Raw genomic sequence first — 27,740 nt, 5'->3', positions numbered from 1 at the left:
TGAGGCAGGAGAATTGCCTGAACCCAGGAGGCAGAGGTTGTGGTGAGCCGAGATCGCGCCATTGCACTCCAGCCTGGGTAACAAGAACAAATCTTCATCTCAAAAAAATAAAAATAAAAATAAATGTATAATCAACGAATAAAGCATTTAACTCAAGGAATTATTTTTAAAACCAAAATAAACTTGTAGAAATCAGGAGAAATGCAATGTTTTAAAAACACACACACACACACACACACACAGGATTTTAACAAAGAAGCAGTTTGACACATTGCAGAAATCCAGTTTTCAAATGTTTAGCACACAAAACAGATATCACTACATGTAGTTTTTTTAATTGTTCAAATTTTTATTTTAATGCACAATGTGAGAAATGAACTTTTAAATCAACTGATTCGTATGGAAAATTACAGGGCAAATAAATTAGACCCATGTTAAAAGAGAAGGTGAGGTAAATGTCCAAACTTAAGAATATAATGGGCACTGATAAACAGATTAGATTCCAGAGTCTTCTTTAAGAGGCTTTCTTTCAAACACGATTTTTAACTTGGTGAGTTTGTATTTCAAGTCCAAAACACTGTGAAATGAGTCTTGATTTTTGCCCATGTACAAAGAAAAAACAAATATTGGAGTTGTCAATGACAGAGATTATCAAATATTAAACTTGTAAATGGATACAGAAAGGTGAAAATCAGTACATGGAAAGTGACAGAAAATGTGTTTATATGTGTTATATATATAGCACGTATTCAAAACTACTGATTTAGAAGAACATGTACAAAACTCAATATTTGTTTTTCTTAAACTGAAAACGAGTTTATTAGAGAAGTAAAGAAATAACAGAAGGGCTGCTCCACAGGAAGAGCAGCCAAAACTCAATATTTGTAGAGGATTTCTATTTTCTTTAATATTTTATAATATTTTTCAAATTTCCTCCAAGATTATAGGAATATATGCTATTTTTCTGTTATATTAATAATTCTATTATATTATTATAATAATACTAAATTTTCTATTATATTAATATATGCTATAATTCTACTGAAATATTTTATTTCCAAAATAAAAAATTCTGAACTGCTGATAATTTTTTTCCTTTTGGTTGCTTATGTTCTCTCAATTAAATTAAGCAAAAGTAATTTGTAAAACACAAGTTAAAATTCCTGAAAAAAAGGCATTCTGCAGGAATGTAAGTCTTCTAATGATAATGGACAGCACTGATTATGATTGCCTTAAATACAACTACCCTCTGATCAGATTTGGAGTTATCATTTATCTTGTACACTTAGGAAAAGGAGACTCAAGTTTTAAGTAACATATTATGGATTATACAGCTAAAAATGTAGCACATTTAGACTCTAACTCTTGGAAAATTTTATTCCAAAATAGGTACTCCTACCCACTCTGCTATAATTCTTCCCCATATACTAAATGGAATAACATCTAAAACTACTATCATTGTGTCCCAAATAGTTTTTTTCATAACAAATTTGTCTACAATTGAAATATACATAAGAACTTGAATAGTATAATTTTAAACAACAATCATATTTTCTTTTCCACATCAGTTGTTTTAAAAACATATATTTAAAATGTAAATATGACACATATATTATGATTTCTACCGTTTAGATTTCTAAAAACATATGCCTGGAAATGTTCAAAATCATGTTTAATCAAACAAAAAGTAGCACAAGAGAAATGCAAATAAATTAAAGGATTCAATTGTTTTTATGGAGAGACCAAGAAAATACCCAAATAGGAATGAAAGAAAACATGAGTGTAAATGTTCAGCATTCCTGCTATTTTAATTACCTGGAGTACTCTCTTCTCTGCATGACTCTAATGAAAGCATTTTTCACTTCTTTGTTTCTAAGACTGTAAATGAGTGGATTCAGCATGGAAATCACAATAGTATAAAACACAGAAGCCACTTGATCCCTTCCCAAGGAATAAGACTTTCTTGGTTTTAAATAAGTAAAAATGAGAGTGCCATAAAAGATGGTGACTCCCAAAAGATGAGAGGCACAAGTAGAGAAAGCTTTCTGCTTTCCTGAAGTGGAATTAATTTTCAGGATAGTAGAGAGAATGAACACGTAGGATGCAGATATTGTGATAAGAGACACCATCAGAGTGGAACCAGCGATAATAAGTATCAGAATTTCAATGTCGTATGTGTCAGTGCAGGACAGAGATAAAATTGGGGACGTGTCACAGAAAAAGTGATGAATGACGTTTGACTTGCAGAAATGCAGTCTGCTCATGCAAACCACGTTGACTAAGGAGTCGATAAAGCCAATCACATAGGGTCCAATGACAAGAGCGCGGCAGAGCCTTTTGGACATCCTAACTGGGTAGTGCAGAGGACAGCAGATAGCTACATAGCGATCACAGGCCATTGAGGAGAGAAGATAACACTCAGCAGTTCCCAAGAAGACAAAAAAGAACATCTGGGTAAAGCAGCCCCTGAAGGAAATAGAGTTGGAAGTCAGTAAGTTCGCTACGGTTTTAGGTGTGATGACAGTTGAGTAACTGAGGTCAATAAACGACAGGTGAGTGAGGAAGAAATACATGGGAGTGTGAAGCTGGAGGTCCAGGTGGATTATCAGTATCATCCCCACGTTCCCCAGCACGGTAATTAGATATAACAGGAGAAATACTATAAAGAGAGCCAGCTGGATCTCTTCAGAATCCGTCAGTCCCATTAGGATGAAGTCAGGCACATTCGTGTTATTCCTTCTAGTCATGATTCTCAACTGCTTTAAACTGCTGAGAAACCAAAGTTGATACTTAACAGGAACGACTTTAAAGGATTCTGTTTATAGGAATGACCTAGCATTTAATAATTAGTTTAGCATTCCATAAATTGATAAGACATTTATAGAATATGACTAAGTTAATTTTATTGCCAATATAGATACAAGTAGAAATTAACATTTGCACTTTATAATAAAATGTACCATATTGCATAATAATAAACCTGACATTGTTTTGAATGCCTTCATTTATTAATACATTTAATCCACCTGAAAATATTTTACCATAGAGTATGGAAAGTTTGAGTAACTTACCTGAAGTCAGATCAATTAAATGTAGACACTGATTCTTATAAGATGTATTAACTTCAGAGAGAAGGCTTATATACTATACCCTTGTTTATAAATAATTTCAGAAAACTTGAGAAAATAACTAGATATGTAATACAAAAATGAAAGTTTTATTATATTATTTACTTCCCTTTTGTTTCCAATATTATTTAATACTAATTTTCAATAAATTTCATGCTTGTGGATTTTAGTAGACTACATTAAAATTATAGATGATATGTCAGTATAAATTTATAAAAGATGTGATGTTTTCCTGACTTAACTAATCAAAATCTAATTTCTTCCAAGAATATGTACTCTTCTTGTAGACTCTGATTCCATCAACTCTGTATTTGTTACAACTCTTACACTACTTAGGGTAAAGACTAAATGGTGTGTGTATGTATTAATATATTATTCTGATAAAGTCCCCGTTTTATTTTACCTGAAATAAAATCTGAAACAAAATCTTCCAATTTCGAGAATAATACTTACTGTGTGTGAGTCAAAATTGGTGAAAAAATTTTCTTCTTATATTTTCTGGAAATTTGTCAACCTCAAATTTGTTATTAAATAAAATATGCAACTATTTAAGGTGATGGCAATTTTCATAGTATCTGTTTTCCTTAAGGTAAGTTGTCTTTACATTTTTGTGCATTTATTATGTTTTATTCTGAGTTAAAATAAACCAGCCTAGAAATTTTGTTTAGGTCCTGGTAAAATGGAAAGACTACCAAGAAGTCATGTATCAAAGAACACTGGCAGCCACTGTGACCACAAGGAGATTATTCTTTCCCTCACTCTGATAATTCCAGTGGACCTCATCTACCAGAGGCTGATGATAAGACCCTTTTGGTAATCCCTGGGGACCATTTGCCAAGGAAGATTGCTCGGCATGTTTCCAAGGACAAAAGTTCAAGCACTAAATGCAGCCATGTTACATTTCGTTCAAAGGTTTCCCTTTTTACCTTGGAATACACAAATGAGGGAAATTACGGCGTGGTCTTTTCGTGTGATGTTCACAATTTTTTACTGGGGTGGTGGAGAAGCCATTTCCATAAAAATACGCTATGACTGACACCTTCAAGGATGGCATAAATGTATTTTTCACAGTTTTTTATATTTAAAAGTATGATACTATCATAGAAGTAAAACACGTTAATTAGAAAAGAAGCTGAATATAACAAAATTCAAAAAAGTAAATGAAAACAATTCAAAACTGTCATTAACATTTTGTTAACGTATTTTTTCTGATTATTTTGCTTTGCGCACTTAATGCTTATTTGTATATGTACTTATAGATTGCATAACAATTATTGTACTATATATTTAGTGTATTTTCCTCATTTCATAACCAAAATTGCATGCTATGCCATGGGCTATGTTATATTAACCTTTTATAAACTGCACAATTTTATGGTTCATGTATTGGTTAGTGCCCCATAACTTACTAAATTAACGAAGCATTCGCCAGCTGATAAATACACGTTTTGAAGCATTACCACATCATGGCACTGGTTATTCATCCCTGTGTGGTAGTGTCACCTAATTCATTTACATAAAGCATTTGTGTAATATGTTTTGTTATTTCCATGTGCTTATAAAAATTTTATAAAACAAAAGTGAGAGAAGAAAGGCAAAATCAGGGCCAGGTGTGGTGAGTCACGCCTGTAATCCCCGTTCTTTGGGATGCTGAGGTGAGCGGATCACATGAGATCAGGAGTTTGAAACCAGCCTGACCAACATGGTGAAACCCCATCTCTACTAAAAATACAAAATTAGCCTGGCATGGTGGCACAGGCCTGTAATCCCAGCTACTAGGGGGGTTGAGGCAGAAGAACTGCTAGAACCCGGGAGGTGGAGGTTGCAGTGAGCCAAGATTGTGCCATTGCACTCCAGCCTGGGTAACAAAGCAAACCTCCATGTCAAAAAAAAAAAAAAGAAAGAAAGAAAAAATCAGCCCCGAGACTAATAAACATTTTATAATTGATTTAGTAGCCAAAACTTACTTCCTCCATATATAATCAGGTCATATTATTTTCTTAAATATGAGTTAGATATTAAAATAAGGAACAGCTGAAATATTCTACTGAGAATTATTTGCCCAAGATGAGAAAGTTAAGGAAGAATCTGAAACAATATACAACGTGAATTAAGAGTAAAATAATAAATGAATCTTAAGTCACGATAATAAAATCAATTTCATATAAATTTAAAAATGAGTCTAGAAGGAAAGTGTACCAATAATGTAGAATTTCAGGAGATAATCTGTGGGTAGGTATAAACCACTGCATTGTATGTATTCATTGTAGCTTTGATGAGCTTTGAAAAGGACGATTGTATTCATAAGAAATTTAGAGATCCTGAGACAGGTTGATTCAAAGATTTAAAAGCCAGCATCACACTCTTTAACAATAGACAACATTAGGGTTTAAACCAAATAAGAGTTAAAAGGTAACTAACTATGTGGTTACGACTGCTCATAACCTGAATAGACTTGGTGACTGCAAAATCTCTGTGAACAAGGGGTTTTCTTGCTCAATGTTTTTCTAACATTGAAAACCATTTTGTTCAGTTTCAGAGTTGTTTACAATGGCAGGAAAATTATTTTGCCTTTTATTATGTCATTGCGGAAGCCTAATTCTGATGAGATATTTTATTTATTTATTTTTATTATACTTTAAGTTCTGGGGTACATGTGCAGAATGTGCAGGTTTGTTACATAGGTATACACGTGCCGCGGTGGTTGGCTGCATCCATCCCCCTGTCATCTACATCAGGTATTTCTCCTAATATTAGCCCTCCCCAATCCTCCCACCCCCTGCTATCCCTCTCCTAGCCGCCCCCAACCCTCAACAAGCCCTGCTGTGTGATGTTCCCCTCCCTGTGTCCATGTGTTCTCATTGTTCAACACCCACTCATGAGTGACAACATGCGGTGTTTGGTTTACTCTCCTTGTGTCAGTTTGCTGAGAATGATGGTTTCCAGCTTCATCCGTGTCCCTACAAAGGACATGAACTCATCCCTTTTTTTATGACTGCATAGTATTCTATGGTATATATGTGCCACATTTCCTTTATCCTTTCAATCTAAATGGAGAAATAATGTAATGTTCTAGGTAATTATATTTTTTACAATTTATTTATTTAGAGACAGAGTCCCGCTTTGTTGCCCAGGCTGGAGTGCCGTTGGCCTGTCTCAGCTCATTGTAACGTCCACCTCCTGGGCTCAAGTGATCCTCTTGTCTCATCCTCCCAAGTATCTGGGACTACAGGTGCTCTCCACCAGGCTTGGCTAACTTTTTGTATTCTTTGTAGAGATGGGGTCTCTACAGGTGCTCTCCACCAGGCTTGGCTAACTTTTTGTATTCTTTGTAGAGATGAGGTCTCACTATGTAGTCCAGGCTTGTCTCGAACTCCTGGGCTCAAGCAATCTTCTTGCATCGGTCTCCCAAAAGTGCTGAGATTATGGGTGTGAGCCACGATGCCCGGCCTTAGGCCATTATATTTAAACTATGTTACCTATGCCTCTTTTATTCTTTCTCTCTCTCTCTCTCTCTCTCTCTCTCTCTCTCTTATGGATTAAGTTTACTATTTTTTTTTAATCTTTGGCTCAATTTAAAAAATTACTTTTTTTGATAGACTTTGTTTAAATACTTATTAACTTGCTTTTTCATTAGTTACTTTAGTTATTTTTGTTTTAACATTTTATTGCCCGCACTTTATCAGGTTGGAGTCATTATTTTTTCTCTAGCACCTAGTAAAAGTATTTTTTATGGCTACTTGTTTAATAATACCAGAAGTTAGTATTTACATTATTCATACAGGTATCACTTTTCACCTATATACATAGTGATCTGAATTATTCCCATTATGGCTTATTATATAAATATTCTAACATTAAATTTTTCATTTTTTATTTGACTAAGATTAACCTCAGCTTTACTTAGTCTTTAAGTTATTAAAATCATAGCAAAATTATGATGCTAATTTTTTTAAATTTTGAGTTAAAATTATGTTTACATTATAAATATTTATTTATCTATTTATTTATCTGGAGTCTTGCTCTGTTGCCCAGGCTGAAGTGCAGTAGCACAATCTTGACTCACTGCAATCTCTGTCTCCTAGATTCAAACATTTCTCCTGCCTCAGCCTCCCAAGTAGCTGGGGCTACAAGCACACCCACCGCAGCCAGCAAATTTTTGTATTTTTTTAAAATGGAGATGCAGTTTTACCATGTAGGCCAGGCTGTTCTCAAACTCCTAACCTCAACTGATCTGCCTGTATAGGCCTCCCAAAATGCTGGGATTACAGGCATGAGCCACCACACCTGGGCTGTATCTGTTGTCTTTAGCTATTAATTTTAGTTATTTTTTCTACCCATCCTCCTATTCCCCTATTTTAAAAAGCAAATATCTGTGCAAATTCCTAGCCATGCTACACTAGTTACTCCAAGTAACAGATAATAATCTGAATTTATTTTAAATGGACTTTTAATCTTAATATATGGCTATGAGAGGGAGTCAGAATCTCTGATATCAAAAATCAATTTTTGAATTTATTTTACTTTCATTGACTAATTTGTTTCTTCAGAATTTTTGGAAATACTTATTGATATGAAAATTGTTTTAAAAGTAGTTTTTAAAAACTTTTCGTACCAAAATTTTTCTTAAAGTTGGAGAAATAGAACACAAACTCAAGGAATACAAATGGCTGACAGGCACATTACAAGGGCACACTCTTAACAGACGGAACCAAAACTAAGTATGTTTATTTTGAAGCTTGATACGTTAAACATATTTTAAATTCAGTGGCTTTGCTCAGCATATTAAAAAAGAAAGGAGACATCTGGACTATTTCACACAGTAGGTTACTACTGAGGACTTAGTTTCCAAGAATGCAATTAATCATCTGATGTCAAGATCAAGAGTGCTGGGAGAGTGAAGCAGAAGGAATGAGTGGCGAAAAGGCAAGGCTTATTCTGGAAAGACCTGTGTGACAGGATCTAGAGGGAAGGTGCACACAGAGCAACTAGGAGAGAGAATGATGGGAGATATGAATATGCCAGGGGAAACTGAGAGAAGCATATTGAGAAGCGTGTATATGGACATTTAGACACAATTTTGGATAAATAAAATACATTATTATGTGTTATGATGAGCAAACAAAAGTAGGGTGTGGTTTTGCTCCTAGAAACAGACTAGCAATAAAAAAAATCATTAAAAGAGAAAATTGATACATAATTTTATTAATGCTAAGCAAATAAGAATATTTGAAATTATAGAAAATATACACTCAATACAATCAAAAGTAAAAATACATACATTAGAATCAGGAAAAATGTAATAAAGTGTAAAAGCCATGGTATCTCATATACTTGTAAAAATGATCATTTTATTCAGAACATATGAATGTGTGCTGCTAAGGTGAATTTCCATTCCCCTCTGAAGTTTCAAGTTAGCTGAAATGAACTGACAATAAACAAGAGAAAAGGCATGCAGATTTATTAATCTGCATAAGCACAGGAGTCACTCAAAATATGACACTCAAACAAGTCTTAGATGGTTGAGGCATAAACACCCTTTTCATGGGGAAGAAATGAGAGCCCAAAGCATAGACAGTTTGTTTGTAAATGATTCTAGCAGGAAACTGAAGGGAACCAGCAATTTAAGGGAAGAGACAGAACTTTGTTTTGAACAAATGCTAAATATTATGCAGATAAAATCTCTTACATAATCGCCCTCAGAAGAACAGATAAAAAGTTGTGTGGGTATGGTGACAACTTTTAGTCTCTTCTCTTCTTCAATGATTAATCTTTCCTAGTTAATTAATGAGATACCTAGAGAAGGAGTTTAAGAGCTGCCCTCAGAAGAACAGATAAAAAGTTGTGTGGGTATGGTGACAACTTTTAGTCTCTTCTCTTCTGCAGTGATTAATCTTTCTAGTTAATTAATGAGATACCTAGAGAAGGAGTTTAAGACAATTTCTTTTCTTTTCTTTTCAGAAGATGTTTCCTCAGTCAGGTAAGAAAATTTCAGAGCATGTCCCTCCTGTGCTTGGTGGAAGAGAAACAGGGAAGGTTAACAAGTCTTTGGCTCGGAGGCAACTTCTAAGGTCTTGCAATTTCTTATTTCAAAGTTATCAGTATGCCAAAGCGTCATGCTTTGCAATATCATTTTCTGAGCCCCAACCATGTGCACACCCAGGTCCATTCATATGAACTATCCTCAACCACTCCCGAGAATGAAGACGGATATTCTCTTTACTGAAGGTTGGTTTGTGATATATGAAGAGATGAGAATTCCTAATCAGTTGTCCTCCATTATTTACATTCATACATACAGCCTATAACTTTGTGAATACTTAGTTGCATATTTTAGCCATTCAGAAAAAAAGAAAAAACATCATTTGGGAGGAAATACATCTGTAAATCACTATACTATATTTAATATATCAATAAGAAATGTTTGATAAAGAATTCTAGGAATTCAACTAAACTGACATTAGTTGAATAAGATTATGTACAAGTGTCCAAACACCAAAGAACTATACAAATATGAGTAAAACAGAGCCTGTGACCTTAATGAATTCATCACTGTGCTTCCACACACAAATGAAAAGAAAATATTTACTTAAATATTTCATATTGATACATTTGCTAGTTGTTATGAAATGTGCAAATATGATTAGGCAAACTTTTCTCTCAAAGAGCTTACAATCTTCCTGGAGAGTAATATTAAAAGCATATACATTTTCTTTTAAAATAGGCTCATCAAATTAATCTTCCGTTCCTTTCAACACAAATTTTAAATATGACACCCCAACTCTGATAATTATCCATTCATTCTTAGACATGAAAGGCAGTACTGAAAAAACTTTTTCAATGGTCATCTTCTAACAACATCTGGGCGAATTCATTAAATCAGGAATAAGCCTCTTTTCAAGGTAAGCACCACTACCCCAACCCACACACATGAACACATACACACATTTTCTTCCTTTAATACTGGAGAATTAACAATGTCTTTCTTTTTGATTTGGTGATGCAAAAATCTCCGTATATATCCAAAATGATCTAGGGATAATGCTGTAGTGAGTGAGACATTCTATACAAAATTCAACTCTACTGGTTTTATAAAAAGTATGCCATAAACAGATCACTTTTCTATGTAACCAAAAATCGTGTTCATAGACACACGACCAAGAACTTAACTGTTAGGCACAAATGACTCCATATTGTCAAGTGATTTCTCTATACTATCTATTGTCTGTTGTTCCATTAGTGTTTGCACTGACATTGCTTCAATCCTCTGTTTTTCCCTGTAGCTAATATTGCTTTGTTATTTTTGTTTGTTTATTTGTTTACTTAGTTCTGGACTCTACTTTCAGGTGATCAGCTGTCATTTTATATTTTTCATAGAATTTAACTGTCCTTATCTCTTAATCTTCCAATTTTCTACTCAATTTGCTACTAGCTGAGAAAAGAGTGTCAATTTAATTTTTTTTAGTTTTTAAATTTTGTCAATTTAATTTTTTTTTAGTTTTTAATTTTTTTCCTTAATATTTGTGGGTTCATAGTAAATATCTATATTTACTGAGTACATAAGCTACTTTGATACAGGCATGCAATGTGAAATAAGCACATCATAGAGAATGATTAATCCTTCTTCTCAAGCATTTATCCATTAAGTTATCATGTAGGTGCAAAACTAACTGTGGTTTTTGCCGTTTTGTTTTGTTTAATGACAAAAACCGCAATTACTTTTGCACCAGTCTAATACAAACAATCCAGTTACGTGATATAAATTGGGCACAGAATGAAAAAAATTGCATGTTCTCAATTTAATAATTTTAAATCTGTTTCAGTGTGATGCCATGCTCACACATGGATGTTCAGATGTCTCATTTCCTTGTGCACATCTATGTCTGAATAATTTATATGTTAAATTGGCCCTAAAATACAGTGAGTCAGTGGTCCATATAAACAAATAAAATAATCATTCAATTCACAAACTTCAGCACTCTAAGTCCTCATTTAGTTTGTGTTATGCTTTTTGAGTTTACTGTATTATTTTCCTAGTTACGTAATTGAATTCCTGAAGCCATCCAGGTTTCTTTTAATTGTAATGTACATAAATTTCTTATGGAAAAAGTTCTCTGTGTATGACTCTCAGAAGAGCATTTTTCACATCTTTGTTCCTCAAACTATAAATGAGTGGATTCAGCATGGGAATAACAATCGTATAGAATACAGATGCCACCTGTGCCTGGGTCAGTGATGATGTGCTCTCAGGTTGCAAATAGGTGAAAATCAGAGACCCATAAAAGATAGTTACACCCATGAGGTGGGATGCGCAGGTGGAGAAGGCCTTCTGCCTGCCTGCTGCCGACTGGATCCTCAGGATGGCTGAGATGATGGCAATGTAAGTGACGGTGATGATAAGGAGAGAGCTAAGAAGAGTAAATCCAGCTAAGACAAAGATCACCGTTTCTGTGCTGGGTGCATCTACACAGGGCAGTGCCAAAATAGCTGTGGTGTCACAGAAAAAATGATTGATGCTGGAATCACAGAATGCCAAACTGCTTATTACACAGACGGATATCAGGGAATTTGTGAAACCTGTTGCATAGGGCATTACTCCCAGCCAGTTGCGTACTTTTTGGGACATGAGTACTGAATACAGTAAGGGATTGCAGATTGCTACATAGCGATCATAGGCCATTGATCCCAGAAGGAAACACTCACTGCACACCAATCCAACAAAAAAGTACATTTGAACAAAGCAGGCAACAAAGGAGATGGATCTCAGATTGGATTGGAAATTCACCAATGCCTTAGGTGTTACAGTAGAGGAGTAAAATATGTCAATGAATGCTAAATGGCTCAAGAAAAAGTACATAGGGGTATGAAGCCGAGAATCAATTCTGATTAACATCATCAATCCCAGGTTTCCCAAAACAGTGAATAGATAAATGAAGAGAAACATCAAGAAAAGACTGACTTGTAATTCAGTGTGAGTTGCAAATCCAGAGAGGACGAAGACAGTCACCTCAGTGAAATTGTGGCCAGCCATTTATATCAACACAGGCCTTTGACTTACCTGCTGAATAACAGTAATGAAAGTTAGAAAAGGATTCAAATCTAAAGGCCCTATATACAATCAGAGTTAACTCAGACTCCAACAATGAAAGAGTTACAAATGGAAAGTAAAATTTAATAACTTCAAGTTAGCTAGAGATTTATGCATAATTTTTATTTTTTACAAAACTGACAGACATTAATACAAAAAAAAATCCCCAAGTTCAAGACTGAGTGAAATAAAAAATATGTGTCTGGAAGGACGTGTAGAAATTCCTCCTGAGATGTACCATTCTCCACCCCTGTCTGTCACTGGGTCTGGAAATTTATCTAATGAAATTAATTGTATCTAACAAATATAGCAAATTAATTATATCTAATGAATATAGCAACTTATCTAATGAAATTGATTTGTATTTAATAAATATAGCAATTTATCTAACAAAATTAATTGTATTTAATGAATAGAGCAATTTATCTAATAAAAAATTTGATGTGATAAGACCAAATGAGGAATTTCATCTATAACGTAGTTGAAATTCTCTCATGTGTGTTTGTTTGTACAACATGATTGTTTCCAAATAAAAAACACATGTTTATGACATTAGGTGCTAGCCAGTTCATTAATTGCTAAATAGCAGTTTTTAAGACAATGATATAAATGTTAAAAACAGTAAAACAAATGATTTATTACATTTAAAAATAAGAATTAAATTATCAGGTGAGCACCCTAGAAACTATGTAAAGAACTTAATTGCCTAATTCATTTAATGGAAATATGTTACAAAATAGATGCAATTGAAACTAGCCTGCCGTGCACACTTAAATCACCTTTGTTTAGACATTTAGCACTCTCCTTGAGTAACCAAAATGGACTCGACAATAATAATTATTAATAATGCTAATGTAACATACTATTATTATATCAAATCTAATTAATCATTTAATGTGTTCCATCATTACAAATGTTCCTATTTATCCATTCATTTACTTGACAAGCATTTGTTCAATGAAAGCATTTTGTCTTGCTCATGTTGAAGGGCATTTTTCTTAAAGCCTACTATAAGAGGCAGACATTTAAAAAATAACAAGTTTCTCAATGTGAGAAACATGCAAACTACTCAGAGACAGACAGTCACACAAATTTTAGGAAAAAGAGGATGAGAAAATTAAATGTACCTGGAATTCAGTCTTCCAGAGGAAACATCCTATGGTTAAGCTATCTTTCACTTATTTTCAGATTTGTTATATTTGCCTCATCTGCAATTCTGAGTACCATGAATTGTCAGTATAACAACTTGGATCTGTTGTTACCGCTGTTGCTATTGTTACTTAGCATAGATATCTATTTCCTATATAATGGAACCTAAATATTATGATGTTAATGAAAAAATAGTGGTTTTGATGAACATACTGGGTATTGTATATATTACCTTCCAGGAATAGGTTAGAAATAAGAGCCAAATTGAGCTCTTGCTAACTTGTTTTTTATGCACATGCTTAAGAATTAAAACTTTGTATTTTTTGCTCAAGCCTGGATTCCTATTTAGAATTAGTTTTTGTCTTAGTGTGTTTCTAAAGTAATCCCACAACACAAGATTTTCTTCTGAAAGCTGGTGTGTTAAGCAGTATTCTTATACTTGCAACTCTTCCTCAGAAAGCTTAAACTCACCTAATAAAGATTTTGGTCAATTAGCATCTTTAATCTCTTAGATTCATATTTTAATTTTACTCCAGGGTCTATCTTAATTTGCCTGGAGTATATCTCTAATGGAAGTGTTAGGAAATATACATTCCTCATTTTTCAACGAGAGCAGACATTGAAAAATTCAATTGATGTCATTTTTAAAATTGTTATTTTCATTTTATTGGTAGATATGTATATGAAAATTAAATTATTATGAAAATAAAGGAGACATATGATGTTAGGGAATCTCAGATAACCACTGCATTTGTCTGTTTCCCAGATAACCCTCCCACGAAACAGAAGTAAGCTTTCCTACTCACAGACTTAATGATGTTAATACGTGTTGAAATTATATTGTCATCTATGTCAACAAGCATGAATGTGTTTGCTTTTAACTCAGGCATTTAATTATTTTTAATTCTGCTTGATGGTATCTACATAATAAGCATGCCATCTAGAAAAATCAACAAGAAACCTAAAATAAAAATCAAACTCATGCTCTCCATTTAATACTCAGTGTATGAATAAATACAATATTTCTCACAATTGCATTCACATTGTTTGTTTGTTTGCTTGTTTGTTGGTTTTAGATCTGCTTCCTATCCTACACTACTGTATGGATTCTGGTTTATTAGGTCTGATATTGATCCATAAAATTAAAGTTTTCAAAATGCCCCACATTACGTGGATTATACTTTGCCAAACACTAGCTTGGAAGGATCTCACAGACTTGTTTAATGAAATTCTACTGTGATTGTTACATTCTTTTATATTATTTATATTTAAAAGTGGCTTATTTTTTAATTGACAAATAACTGTATATGTTCATGGAGTACATAGTGATGTTTCAAAATATTTAATGTATGGGAATCAGATCATATCTATCATCTAAAAAATTATCATTTCTTTGTGTTGGAAATATTCAATATCCTCCTTCAAGCTATTTGAAAGTACGTAATATGTTATTGTTAACTACAGTCATTGTACAGTAGTACAGAACAATAGAACACATTCCTCTTACCTAGCTGTAATTTTGTATCCTTTAACAAATCTCTCCCTAGTGTTAAATAATGAAAAAAGACAAATTCTTTGTGGGGAAAAAAAATACATTTTTTGTAGTAAGAGAAGCCATCTCTAATATTAGAGATTTTAAAAAAGAAATAAAATGTATTCTAGCTGTGCCATATCACTTACTGATGATCAATATTATCAGATATTAAGACAAAATAAATGGTATGCAGTAGTCCTCCACTTTGTGTGATTTTGCTTTGTGTTGTTTCAGTTACCCTTAGTCAATCAGTCTGAAAATATTAAAAGGAAAATTTCAGGAATAGACAATTCATAGGTTTAAATGTGCTTTCTGAGTATTGTTATAATGGTTCCATTTTATTAGTAGCTTTTGTTGTTAATCTTTTAATGTATCTAATTTAAAATTAATCTATATTGCAATTATGAAAATGCAGGGAAAAAAACAGTATATATCAAGTTTGTTACTATCTGAAATTTCAGATATCCATTGGGGGTCATAGATTCTTTGAGGATAAGGAGAGACTACAGTATTTTTTCCCCCACTAAGTGTGCAACTTGAGAAAGTAAAACTTTGAAATAATTGGGTGGTACACCTGCAATCTCAATGTTTCATTTACTCACTTATTTGTTCAACATAAATTGATTAAACAGCTATTAGATGGCAGGTACTATGCTTTGTGTTAAATAGGGGAAAATATCATTTTTCCTTTCACGCTAGAGTTAATTGCCTCTGAATATGTTTGTTTCTTTTAACAATTATTACTGTACTGTTTTGGTAGAAATGTACTATTTCCCCTATTCTTTCAATATATTGAAATCATTCTTAAAGGAAGAGTTATTACTTCTCTCCAATATGTTTATTTATTCAGTCTTCTATTTAAACCAATATGCATTCAAAATCATATAGTCTTTGTGTTATTATCCCATACTGACATCAATTATTCTGTTGCTCAAATCATTCTAACTTTGTTAATAGAATCACCATTAAATTGGCTCCTGGGCATTTTGTTCTTTGAACATGTCCCTGTCCTTTAAAATGCTTCTCATCATTGTTGTATTGTTTTTATTCCTTATACTCTAGCAGCACAAAGTGTTCAAATTACAAAGTGTGTGACAGGTAGAAAATCAATTCTGTGAAATAATTAACTTCTCAATTTATTAAACAAACAAATGTTGAGCACTTACTATGTGATAATCACTTTCCTAGTAACCCTGGGACCATGGTTGAATAAGATAATACAGCCATATTCTTACAGAAACAAATAGATTGAAAGAGAGGTGAAAAGTGAAAACAAAAGGTTACAATTTATTTTTGCAATGCAATGTATAATGATAAAAGGATGAATGAAGGAGCTCAATTTTCTCAAAGACATTATTATGAAAATTCTTTTGAGAGGTAAAATTCTCCTGAATTTGAGAAAAACTACTATATTGTAGGGCAAATACTTTAAACAAAATGACAGATGCATAGAAGGGCACAGAGAGAAGAATGTACACCATGGTGAATTGAGGAAAGGAAGTTATTTACTACAAAGGGAATCTTTAGTATGGGGTTGGAAAATGGAAAGGCCATAAGAGAGGTTGTAAAATCTAAAGAGAGTGTAAGTAGTCCAGTGAATTCTTTTTATTAAAAACGCAATGTGTAGAATTACAGAAAGTATTGGGACTGAAAACTTTGCTCACAGGTAAAATTGAAGATACACTGAAGGAGAACAAGGCAGGCTGCAATGGAAGACATTAGGAGGCTCTCAACAGTTAAGACTAGAGAGCACTGGAGCCCAAACGGACATGGCAGCAATGATAATTAACATTGAAAAATCAACTTATCTGGAGGGTTCTGGGATACAGAATTAACAAGACCTAATCAACTAAATATATGAAGAAAGTAAAAGAGATGAATCTATGCTTACTTACAAGATATTTGGCTTGTGTAACTGAGTGAATGGAAACCTTTTTCTTCCTAGCAAAATAATATAAAAATAGAAAATAGATGCACAGAATATGGTGGTACTAGTTTTAGAACACTGGTTCTGAGAAAGATGAAAGACATTCAGAAAAATAACTATCAAATGCTGGGAAGATGGCCAACTAAGAACAGCTCAGGACTTCAGCTCCCAGTGAAAGTGCAGAGGGTGAGTGGATGCCGCATTTCCAGATGAATTTTTATTGCCCACAGACCAGGAGATTCCCAGGCAGAGGGGTCGCCAGCTCCACTGTTCCAGCCAGTGCGGCTATTTTGTCCCCCACGGGGCTGATTTGGCCCGCGCGGCTGCTGTGACCACGCCATGTTGCGGGGGTTCTCCGAACAAAAGCCACTGGTCTGGGAGCCCTCTTAGCTGGCAATCGGAGCCCTGAGACAGCAGAGTTGCCCATTCATCTGAAATAGCGAGCCAGGCCAGGAGATTCCTAGGCAAAAAATCCACCAGGAGCCGGCGCCGCCGTTTGAGCCGACTCAGGGAGTCCCAGCACAGGAGATCCCGGTGCCTTTTCAACAAGCGACTGGAACGCTGGGTCGTTCAACTTAAAAAGTAAAAAAAAAAGACTCTGAGTCAGGGAGCCAGGTGATCCAGATCGGTTGGTCCCACACCCACCCCCAACAACAAGGAAAACAATAAAAGTAATTGGACACCCTCTGGGTTTCACCTTTCACGGCAAGCACAGCTGAACCCGGGATGGTCGGGCTCGGTGGGGGAGTGGCGTCCGCCATTACTGAGACTCTCCACCACTACAGAGGCAGGCCGCCGTTGCCGAGGCAACCCGCCGTTGCCAAGGCAACCCGCCACAACAGAGAGAGTCTGCTATAACAGAGGCGGGGCAACCATTGCTTAGGCAGTTCCAACTACGCCCATATAAACAGGACCACAGGGAAGAGCACAGAGCAGCTGAGCAGAGCCCACAGCAGCTCAGCAAAGCCTCTGCAGGCAGACAGTGGCCAGGTGGGCTGCTAGCTGGGCAGGGGAGCCCTGAAAGAAAAAACAAGGGCAGCGGCACAACGTAAACTCATAAAGCCCTAACTCCCGGGGACAGAGCACCTGGGAACCAAAAGTGGTTTATGAGTTCAGCTGCAGCAGACCTAAATGTACCTGCCCAGCAGCTCTGAATGAACAATGGAGCTCACAGCTCAGGACTTAAGCCCCAATAAAAGATAGACTGTCTCCTCAAGTAGCTCCCTGACCCCCATAGATCCAAAGACTCACCTCATAAAGGAGAGAATGGACTGACAGTTGGTGAGCATCCTTCTGGGACATAGATAGAGGAAGAGGAAACTGGTAGCAACCCTTACTGTTCTGCAGCTGCTGCAGGTGATCCCCAGGCAAGCAGGGCCAAGAGAGGACCTCAGCAGTCCTACAGCAGAGGGGCCAGACTGTTAGAAGGAAAGCTTAAAAAAAAAGAAGTAACTTCAGCATCCACGAACTAGAAGCTCACTCAGAGACCCAATCTGAAAGACAGTAACTACAAAGACAACAGGTGGATAAACTCACAAAAATGGGAAGAAACCAGCCCAAAAAGGATGAAAACTCCTGAAACCAGAACGCCTCTCCTCCTAAAAGGGATCACAACTCCTCACCAGCAAGGGAACCAGACCGGATGGAGCAGGAGGGTGATGAAATGACAGAATCAGAATTCAGAAGGTGGGTAGTAAGAAACTACAGTGAGCTAAAAGACCACGTTCTAACCCAACACAAAGAAACTAGGAACCTTGAAAAAAGATTGGACGAAATGCTAATGAGAATGGACAGCATAGAGAGGAATATAAGTGAATTGATGGAGCTGAAAAACACAACATGAGAACTTAGTGAAGCATGCACAAGTTTCAACAGCCAAATTGACCAAGCAGAAAAAAGGATATCAGAGGTCAAAGATCAATTCAATGAAATAAAAAGAGAAGGCAAGAACAGAGAAAAAAGTGCAAAAAGGAATGAACAAAATCCTCAAGAAATGTGGGACTATGTGGAAAGACCCAATCTACGTTTGATAGGTGTACCTGAATGTGATGAAGAGAATGAATCCAAGCTGGAAAATACTCTTCAGGATATTATCCAGGAAAACTTCCCCAACCTAGCAAGGCAGGCCAATATTCAAATCCAGGAAATCCAGAGAACACCACAAAGATATTCCTCAAGAAGAGCAACCCCAAGGCACATAATCGTCAGATTCACCAGGGTTGAAATGAAAGAGAAAATGCTAAGGGCAGCCAGAGAGAAAGGTCGGGTTACCCACAAAGGGAAGCCCATTAGATTCACAGCAGATCTCTCAGCAGAAACCCTACAAGCCAGAAGAGATTGGGGGCCAATATTCAACATCCTTAAAGAAAAGAGCTTTCAACCCAGAATCTCCTATCCAGACAAACTAAGCTTCATAAGCGAAGGAAAAATAAAATCCTTTGCGAACAAGCAAGTACTCAGAGATTTCATCACCACCAAACCTGCTCTACAAGAACTCCTGGAAGAGGCTCTACACATATAAAGGAACAACCAGTACCAGCCACTCCAAAAACACACCAAATGGTAAAAGAGCATCAACACAATCAAGAATCTGCATCAACTAACCAACAAAACAGCCAGGTAGCATCAAAATGACAGTATCAAATTCACACATAACAATACTATCCCTAAATGTCAATGGACTAAATGCCCCAATCAAAAGACACAGACTGGCAAATTGGATAAAAAGCCAAAACCCATCAGTGTGCTGTATCCAGAAAACCCATTTTACATGCAAGGATACACAAAGGCTCAAAATAAAGGGATGGAGGAAAATCTACCAAGCAAATGGAGAGCAAAAAAAGGCAGGAGTTGCAATTCTCATCTCTGATAAAATAGACTTTAAAGCAACAAAGATCAAAAGAGACAAAGAAGGACATTACATAATGGTAAAAGGATCACTGCAACAAGAAGAGCTAACGATCCTAAATATATACGCACCCAATACAGGAGCACCCAGATACATAAGGCAAGTTCTTAATGACTTACAAAGAGACTTAGACTCCCACACAATAATAGTGGGAGACTTTAACACCCCATTGTCAATATTAGACAGATCAACCAGATAGAAAATCAACAAGGATATCCAGGATCTGAACTCAGACCTGGAACAAGCAAACCTAATAGACATTTACAGAACTCTCCACTCCAAATCCACAGAATATACATTGTTCTCAGCATCACATCACACCTACTCTAAAATTGACCACATAATTGGCAATAAATCACTCCTCAGCAAATGCAAAAGAACAGAAATCATAACAAACAGTCTCTCAGACCACAGTGCAATCGAGTTAGAACTCAGAATGCAGAAACTAACTCAGAACCACACAGCTTCATGGAAACTGAACAACTTGCTCTTGAATGTTGACTGAATAAACAATGAAATGAAGGCAGAAATAAAGACATTCTTCAAAACCAATGAAAACGAAGACACAACATACCAGAATCTCTGGGACACATTTAAAGCAGTCTCTAGAGGAAAATATATAGCAATGAGTGCCCACATGAGAAGAAAGGAGAGATCTAAAATTGACACCCTATCATCAAAATTGAAAGATCTAGAGGAGCAAGATCAAAAAAACTCAAAACCTAGCAGAAGACAGGAAATAACTAAGACAAGAGCAGAACTGAAGGACATAGAGACACAAAAAACTCTTCAAAAAATCAATAAATCCAGGAGCTGGTTTTTCGAAAAGATCAACAAAATAGACAGACCACTAGCCAGATTAGTAAAAAAGAAAAGAGAGAATAACAAAATTGATGCAATAAAAAACGAAAAGGGGATATCACCACAGATTCCACAGAAATCCAAACGATCATAAGAGATTATTACAAACAACTCTATGCACATAAACTAGTAAACCTGGAAGAAATGGACAAATTCCTGGACACCTGTATCCTCCCAAGCCTAAACCCGGAAGAAGCCGAAACCCTGAATAGACCAATAACAAGGTCTGAAGTCGAGGCAGCAATAAAGAGCCTACCACCCAAAAAAAGCCCAGGTCCAGATGGGTTCACAGCCGAATTCTACCAGACGTACAAAGAGGAGCTGATACCATTCCTTCTGAAATTATTCCAGAAAATCCAAAAACAGGGAATCCTTCCCAAATCATTTTAGGAGACAAACATCTTCCTGATACCAAAACCCGGCAGAGACTCAACAAGAAAAGAAAACTTCAGGCCAATATCCATGAGGAACATTGGTGCAAAAATCTTCAATAAAACACTGGCAAACCAATTGCAACAGCATATCAAAAAGCTCATCCACCATGATCAAGTAGGATTCATCCCGGGGATGCAAGGCTGGTTCAACATACGCAAGTCCATAAACATAATTCACCACATAAACAGAACCAAAGACAAAAACCACATGATTATCTAAATTGATACAGAGAAGGCCTTTGACAAAAGTCAACAGTCCTTTATGCTAAAAACCCTCAATAAACTAGGTATTGATGGAACGTATCTCAAAACAATAAAAGCTATTTATGACAAACCAACAGCCAATATAATACTGAATGGGCAAAAACTGGAAGCATTCCCTTTGGAATCTGGCACTAGACAAGGATGCCCTCTCTCACCACTCCTATTCAATATAGTACTGGAAGTTCTAGCCAGAGCACTCAGGCAAGAAAAAGGGTATTCAAATTGGAAAGGAGGAAATCAAATTATCTCTATTTGCAGATGACATGATTGTATATCTAGAAGACCCCATCATCTCAGCCCAAAATCTCCTGAAACTGATAAACAACTTCAGCAAAGTCTCAGGATACAAAATCAACGTGCAAAAATCACAAGCATTCCTATACACCAGTAACAGACTTAAAGAGAGCCAAATCAAGAACGAACTGCCATTCACAATTGCTACAAAGAGAATAAAATACCTAGGAATACAACTAACAAGGAACTTAAAGGACCTCTTCAAGGAGAACTACAAGCCACTGCTCAATTAAATAAGAGAGGACAGAAACAGATGGAGAAACATTCCATGTTCATGGTTAGGAAGAATCAACATCATGAAAATGGCCATACTGCCCAAAGTAATTTACAGATTCAACGCTATTCCCATCAAGCTACCAATGACCTTCTTCACAGAACTGGAAAAAAAACCTTAAACTTCATATGGAACCAAAAGAGAGCCCGCATAGCCAAGTCAATTCTAAGCAAAAAGAACAAAGCAGGAGGCATCACACTACCGGACTTCAAACTACACTACAAGGCTACAGTAATCAAAACAGCATGGTACTGGTACCAAAACAGAGATATAGACCAATGGAACAGAACAGAGGCCTCAGAGGAAATACAACATACCTACAACCATCTGATCTTCGACAAACCTGACAAAAACAAGCAATGGGGAAAGGACTCCCTGTTTAATAAATGGTGTTGGGAAAACTGGCTAGCCATGTGCAGAAAGCAGAAACAGGACCCTTCCTGACACCTTACACCAAAATTAACTCCAGATGGATTAAAGACTTAAACATCAGACCTAACACCATAAAAACCCTAGAAGAAAATCTAGGCAAAACCATTCAGGACATAGGCGTAGGCAAGGACTTCATGATCAAAATGCCAAAAGCAATGGCAACAAAAGCCAAAATAGACAAATGGGACGTAATCAAACTCCACAGCTTCTGCACGACAAAAGAAACAGTCAGTAGAGTGAATTGGCAACCAACGGAATGGGAAAAAATTTTTGCAGTCTACCCATCTGACAAGGGGCTGATATCCAGAATTTACAAAGAACTAAAACAGATCTACAAGAAAAAAACAAACAAGCCCATTCAAAAATGGGCAAAGGATATGAACAGATACTTTACAAAAGAAGACATACAGGAGGCCAACACACATATGAAAAAATGTTCATCATCACTGGTCATTAGAGAAATGCAAATCAAAACCACATTGAGATACCATCTCACACCAGTTAGAATGGTGAAAATTAAAAAATCTGGAAACAACAGATGCTGGAGAGGATGTGGAGAAATAGGAACACTTTTACACTGTTGGTGGGAATGTAAATTAATTCAACCATTGTGGAAGACGGTGTGGCGATTCCTCAATGACCTAAAAATAGAAATCCCCGCCGGGCGCAGTGGCTCAAGCCTGTAATCCCTGCACTCTGGGAGGCCGAGGTGGGTGGATCACGAGGTCAACAGATGGAGACCATCCTGGTCAACATGGTGAAACCCTGTCTCTACTAAGAATACAAAAAATTAGCTGGGCATGGTGGCACGTGCCTGTAATCCCAGCTACTCAGGAGGCTGAGGCAGGAGAATTGCCTGAACCCAGGAGGCGGAGGTTGCGGTGAGCCGAGATCGCGCCATTGCACTCCAGCCTGGGTAACAAGAGTGAAACTATGTCTCAAAAAAAAAAAAAAGTAGAAATCCCATTTGATCCAGCAATCCCATTGGTGGGTATATATCCAAAGGATTATAAATCATTCTACTATAAGGACACATGCACACGAATGTTCATTGCAGCACTGTTTACAATAGCAAAGACCTGGAACCAACCCAAATGCCCAACAATGATAGACTGGACAGGGAAAATGTGGTACATATACACCATGGAATATTACGCAGCCATCAAAAACAATGAGTTCACGTCCTTTGTAGGGACATGGATGAACCTGGAAACCATCATTCTCAGCAAACTGACACAAGAGCAGAAAATCAAACACCGCATGTTCTCACTCATAGGCGGGTGTTGAACAATGAGAACACATGGACACAGGGAGGGGAGCACTACACACTGTGGTCCATTGAGGGGAAATGGGGGAGGGACGGGGGGTGGGGAGGTGGGAAGAGATAGCATGGGGAAAAATGACAGATACAGGCAAGGGGACGGAAGGCAGAAAACCACACTGCCATTTGTGTACCTATGCGACAATCTTGCATGTTCTTCACATGTACCCCAAAATCTAAAATGCAATAAAAAAAATAATAAAAATAAAAAATGAAACACTGAGAAAAAAAAAAAGAAAACATTAAAGGAAAAGTTGCTCCTTTAGGTAAGTGTTATGAATGTTTACCTAAAATATCTTAGGGAACTTAAATATATAGATAAATGGACCGAAATGAAAAGTCTAGAAAAAAATATATAAATCAGATAATTATATATATTATATTGTATAATATATTATATCATATTAATAATATAGTAGTAGTATATATTATCTTATAATATATGTAACATAATTTATAGATAATTAGCTGATTTTTGACAAAGATTCTAGGATAATCCATGGGGAATGAAAAGTCTTTTCAACAAACAGTGCAAGAGCAGATATCTGCATAGGACTAAAGGAACATCAAACTTGACTTCACATAAATGCAAACATCAACTCAAAATGGATCATATACATGAATGTAACATCTAAAGTATAGAAAGGTAGAAATCATAAAAGAAAATCTTGGGGATATAAAGATTATTATACACTTAGAAAAGTGTACTCAAAGCATAATTTTTAAAAATATGCATTTAAGTAAGCCAAAACTAACAACTCTTTTTCTTCAAAGAATACCATTAATGAAATTTTTTAAAAAGGAAACTAGAAAGTGGTAAACATATTTCCAAATATTTCTGAGTAAAGGTTTGTATACAAAATGTATAAAGAACACTTGTCATCCAAGAAGAAGAAGACAATCCTGTAAAAAATAAATGAATTGATTGAACACTTCAGCCAAAAATTACTTGTAAGTATTCAATAAGCACATAAAAATATGCGCATCATTTTAGTCATCAAAGCCATATGAATAAAAATCAGCATGAAATACCAGAACATACCCATGACTGTGGCAAAAGTCAAACATTCTAACAGTCAAGTTTTAACCGAGGTGTAGAAGTATTGTTACTCTCATACACTGTTGGTGAGAATGTAAAATGATATACGTACTTCAAAAAACATTTTGACAATTTCCTAAAATATATTCTATAATATGTCCGAACATTTATCCAAAATAATTGAAAATATATATCAAATGCAAACTGTGTTTACGAATACACATATCTACTCCATGCACAATCACCAAAACACGGTAACAACCAAAGCTCATCAGCAGAGGAGTGCCTAGGCAAATTATGTCATGTTCATCCAGTGGAATTCTCTTCTGCAATGACAATGAATAAACTATTGATATTTACATCATAGATGTCTCTTAAATCTTTATCCTAAGGAAAAAACTTCACACGTAAAAATGTACATTCTGTTGATTATGATTTACCTTTAACTATAGAGTTCTGATCCATGGTTTCCTGGGGTTAAAAGCAAAGATGAATGATATAGAAAAATTGTAAGCAGGACTGTTTCTAGATAATGTGAATGTTGTATACCTTGATTGTGGTTTCACAAGTGAATATGTCTGTCACCACATTGAATTTTGAATACTATTAAATGTATTTTAAACTATGTAGTTTATTTTCTGAAAATTATGCCTCAATAACATTGTTAATGTAAGAATAAGAGCGTGCTAAAAAATAGCAATTACATTGTATAAAGATGAAAATATATCTTTTTAAAGCAACTAAAACACATGGACAAATATCAGAAATAATTATTGTGTTGTAAATTTTAACATTTAAGCACAAATATAAATGTATTCAGGGTATAGCATAGTACTTTGCATTTGAAACTTGCTTCTAAATACAGGTTTCAAAATATAATATATATTAATTTTAGTTTCCCCATTTACTTTCAGAACCGTCCAGAGTTAGACAACAAATAAATTGACGCTCTATATGATGCCTAAAATCTCAGAAAGCTACCAATTAGCCAGCTTTAACTTGAAACAGAGAGGCATGAGGGTACTAAGATATTTAAAATCTGTATTTCAGAAAAATTTGTCACAGGATTTTTGTGTAGTAATTAAGATTTTTTTAATTTCCAAGAAAATGTAGCCAAAAAAAAAAATTCACAAGGTCAAGACAATTAAATGTTTGACTCTTTGATCTGTAAACAAATACCAGGTCCTCAGACTTCCTTCACCATTAATTGACATACAAAAGTTGAGCAGGGTGCAAGGAGACTATGATTGTTCATATCTCCTTTAGATGCCACCACAAGTGGTAAACAAGGTGGAATGGAACCAGATGTTTAGAAGAAAAATTAATAAAAGAATGTATTTGTGTCCAGGGTAAGTGTCATTAAAATTCTACCCAGAGTACTAGTGAAAGCTGTGTCTCTCCTAAGGAAAAAAAAAAAAAAGCGAATGCACCAGCATGTTTCATTCCAATGTCACTGTATACTGAGTATGTACTGGAAGAAATATTTTCATTTTTTATTTATTGGTCTCTTAATCTGAAGGAGATCACCCACACCTAATACAGAGAAATGGGTAATAATCACAGATCATAAATTTTCAGGACTGAACGTTATGGCATTGGGGACATTTTTTTTATATTTGGGAGAAGTGAAATACCCTGTGATGGAATCTAATCTGCCTCGATGTTCTCCAAAACTGTTTTTGTTTTTTTCACCTACAGTAATGCAGCCCCCCTCCGGCCCTTTCACATTTAAGTTAGATGATGTTAATAGTTTCTACAATACCATATGTATAGAAATGACATGTCTATCTTATGTTGAGACTCTTTAGAGTGAGTCTGTTTCCTTATGCTCTGCCTGTATTTGGTTCTCAGCTCTCTGAATGCTAGTGGTCCAATAGAGAACCGAAAAGATGACCTAGGGAGCAACAGGACTATTAGATGAAAGAAAATAGAGTTTTTTCATTACTAACCACCACATTGCACTGTGATACGAATGTAAGATACTTCTTTATTTCATTAAGGCATTGATATATCTGTGATAATGTTTCAGGTTTTAGACTTGTTCAGGTGATTGCGGTATTTAAATGAATTATGAAATATTCAATATATCCAATTCTCCTTTTTCAAAATAGATCAGTGTACTCCAATGGAGAATGGACATTCAGCTTGCCCCAACTTGTATGTAATGGAAAGTTTCTCAAAAATAATTGGTGCAGCTTTCAATTGTAGACAGTAAAGAAGAAAGCCCCACTTGAACCTACCAAATCAGTGATAATAAAGAGTACAGAGGAGCAATATAGGAAAGTCATGCTGTGGTATAGAGAAGCAGATTTAGCATGGATAAAGGAACTTGGTTTTAGAAACACACTGTCAAATAGTTACAGAACCCAAAACAGGAAGAAACAAATGTAACTTCACAAAGAAGTAGATTTGGTGCTCTTGATTTCATGCCTGAGAAACATCACCATACACACCAGGAAGTAGCTGAAATACCAAAAGGATGTTGAAAAGTGTCTTCTTTTCCTTCTGTTTTAAATCATCTAGTTTAAAATGTTTATTTTTGAAGAGGCTTGCATTAACAAAAACTCTTTTATTATAGGTTCAAGGGTACACGTGAAGCACTGTTCCACATAGGGTTTGTCGTACAGATTTCACCGAAGTATTAAACCTAGAACCCAATAGTTATTTTCTCTGCTCCTCTCTCTCCTCCCATTCTCCATCCTCAGGTAGATCCTCCATGTGTCCATGAGTTCCCAGCACTCAGCTCCCACTTGTAAGTGAGAGCATGTAGTATTTGGTTTTCTGTTCCTGAGTTAGTTTGCTAAGGATAATGGCCTCCCGCTCCATCCCTGTTCCTGCAAAGGACATAGTCTTCTTTTTTAATGGCTTCATAGTATTCCATGATGTATATGTACCACATTTTCTTTATCTAGCCTACCATTAATGGACATTTAGATTGATTCCATGTCCATGCTATTGTGAATAGTACTGCAATAATGTACGTGTGCATGTATCTTTATAATAGAATGACTTCTATTCCTTTGGGATATAGCCAGGAATGTGATCACAGGGTAGAATGACAGTTCTGTTTTTATCTCTTTCAGGAAT

General features: G+C 35.6%; 2 protein-coding genes across 2 annotated transcripts; both read right to left on the bottom strand.

Annotated features, from left to right (window-relative positions):
* Nucleotides 1–1,811: 1,811 nt before the first annotated feature.
* On the bottom strand, nt 1,812–2,747 carry LOC101038057 (olfactory receptor 8H1). Its single transcript, XM_003920089.4, has one exon. It carries the CDS (start codon nt 2,745–2,747, stop codon nt 1,812–1,814), a length of 936 nt encoding a protein of 311 aa, XP_003920138.2.
* An 8,479-nt stretch (nt 2,748–11,226) lies between these two features.
* LOC101037747 (olfactory receptor 8I2) lies at nt 11,227–12,159 on the bottom strand. The gene has a single exon (XM_003920088.3). The coding sequence runs from the start codon at nt 12,157–12,159 to the stop codon at nt 11,227–11,229; it is 933 nt and encodes a 310-aa protein (XP_003920137.1).
* Nucleotides 12,160–27,740: the final 15,581 nt, after the last annotated feature.

This window comes from Saimiri boliviensis, chromosome 6 (genome assembly GCF_048565385.1).
Source record: "Saimiri boliviensis isolate mSaiBol1 chromosome 6, mSaiBol1.pri, whole genome shotgun sequence".
Taxonomy (NCBI): Eukaryota; Metazoa; Chordata; class Mammalia; order Primates; family Cebidae; genus Saimiri; species Saimiri boliviensis.
Note: the sequence above shows the minus strand (reverse complement) of the source record. Positions and strands in the feature narration are given on the sequence as shown.

Excerpts from the sequence above, each read along its gene's own strand:
- LOC101038057 (XM_003920089.4), bottom strand. The coding sequence starts at position 2,747 with ATGACTAGAAGGAATAACACGAATGTGCCTGACTTCATCCTAATGGGA.
- LOC101037747 (XM_003920088.3), bottom strand. The coding sequence starts at position 12,159 with ATGGCTGGCCACAATTTCACTGAGGTGACTGTCTTCGTCCTCTCTGGA.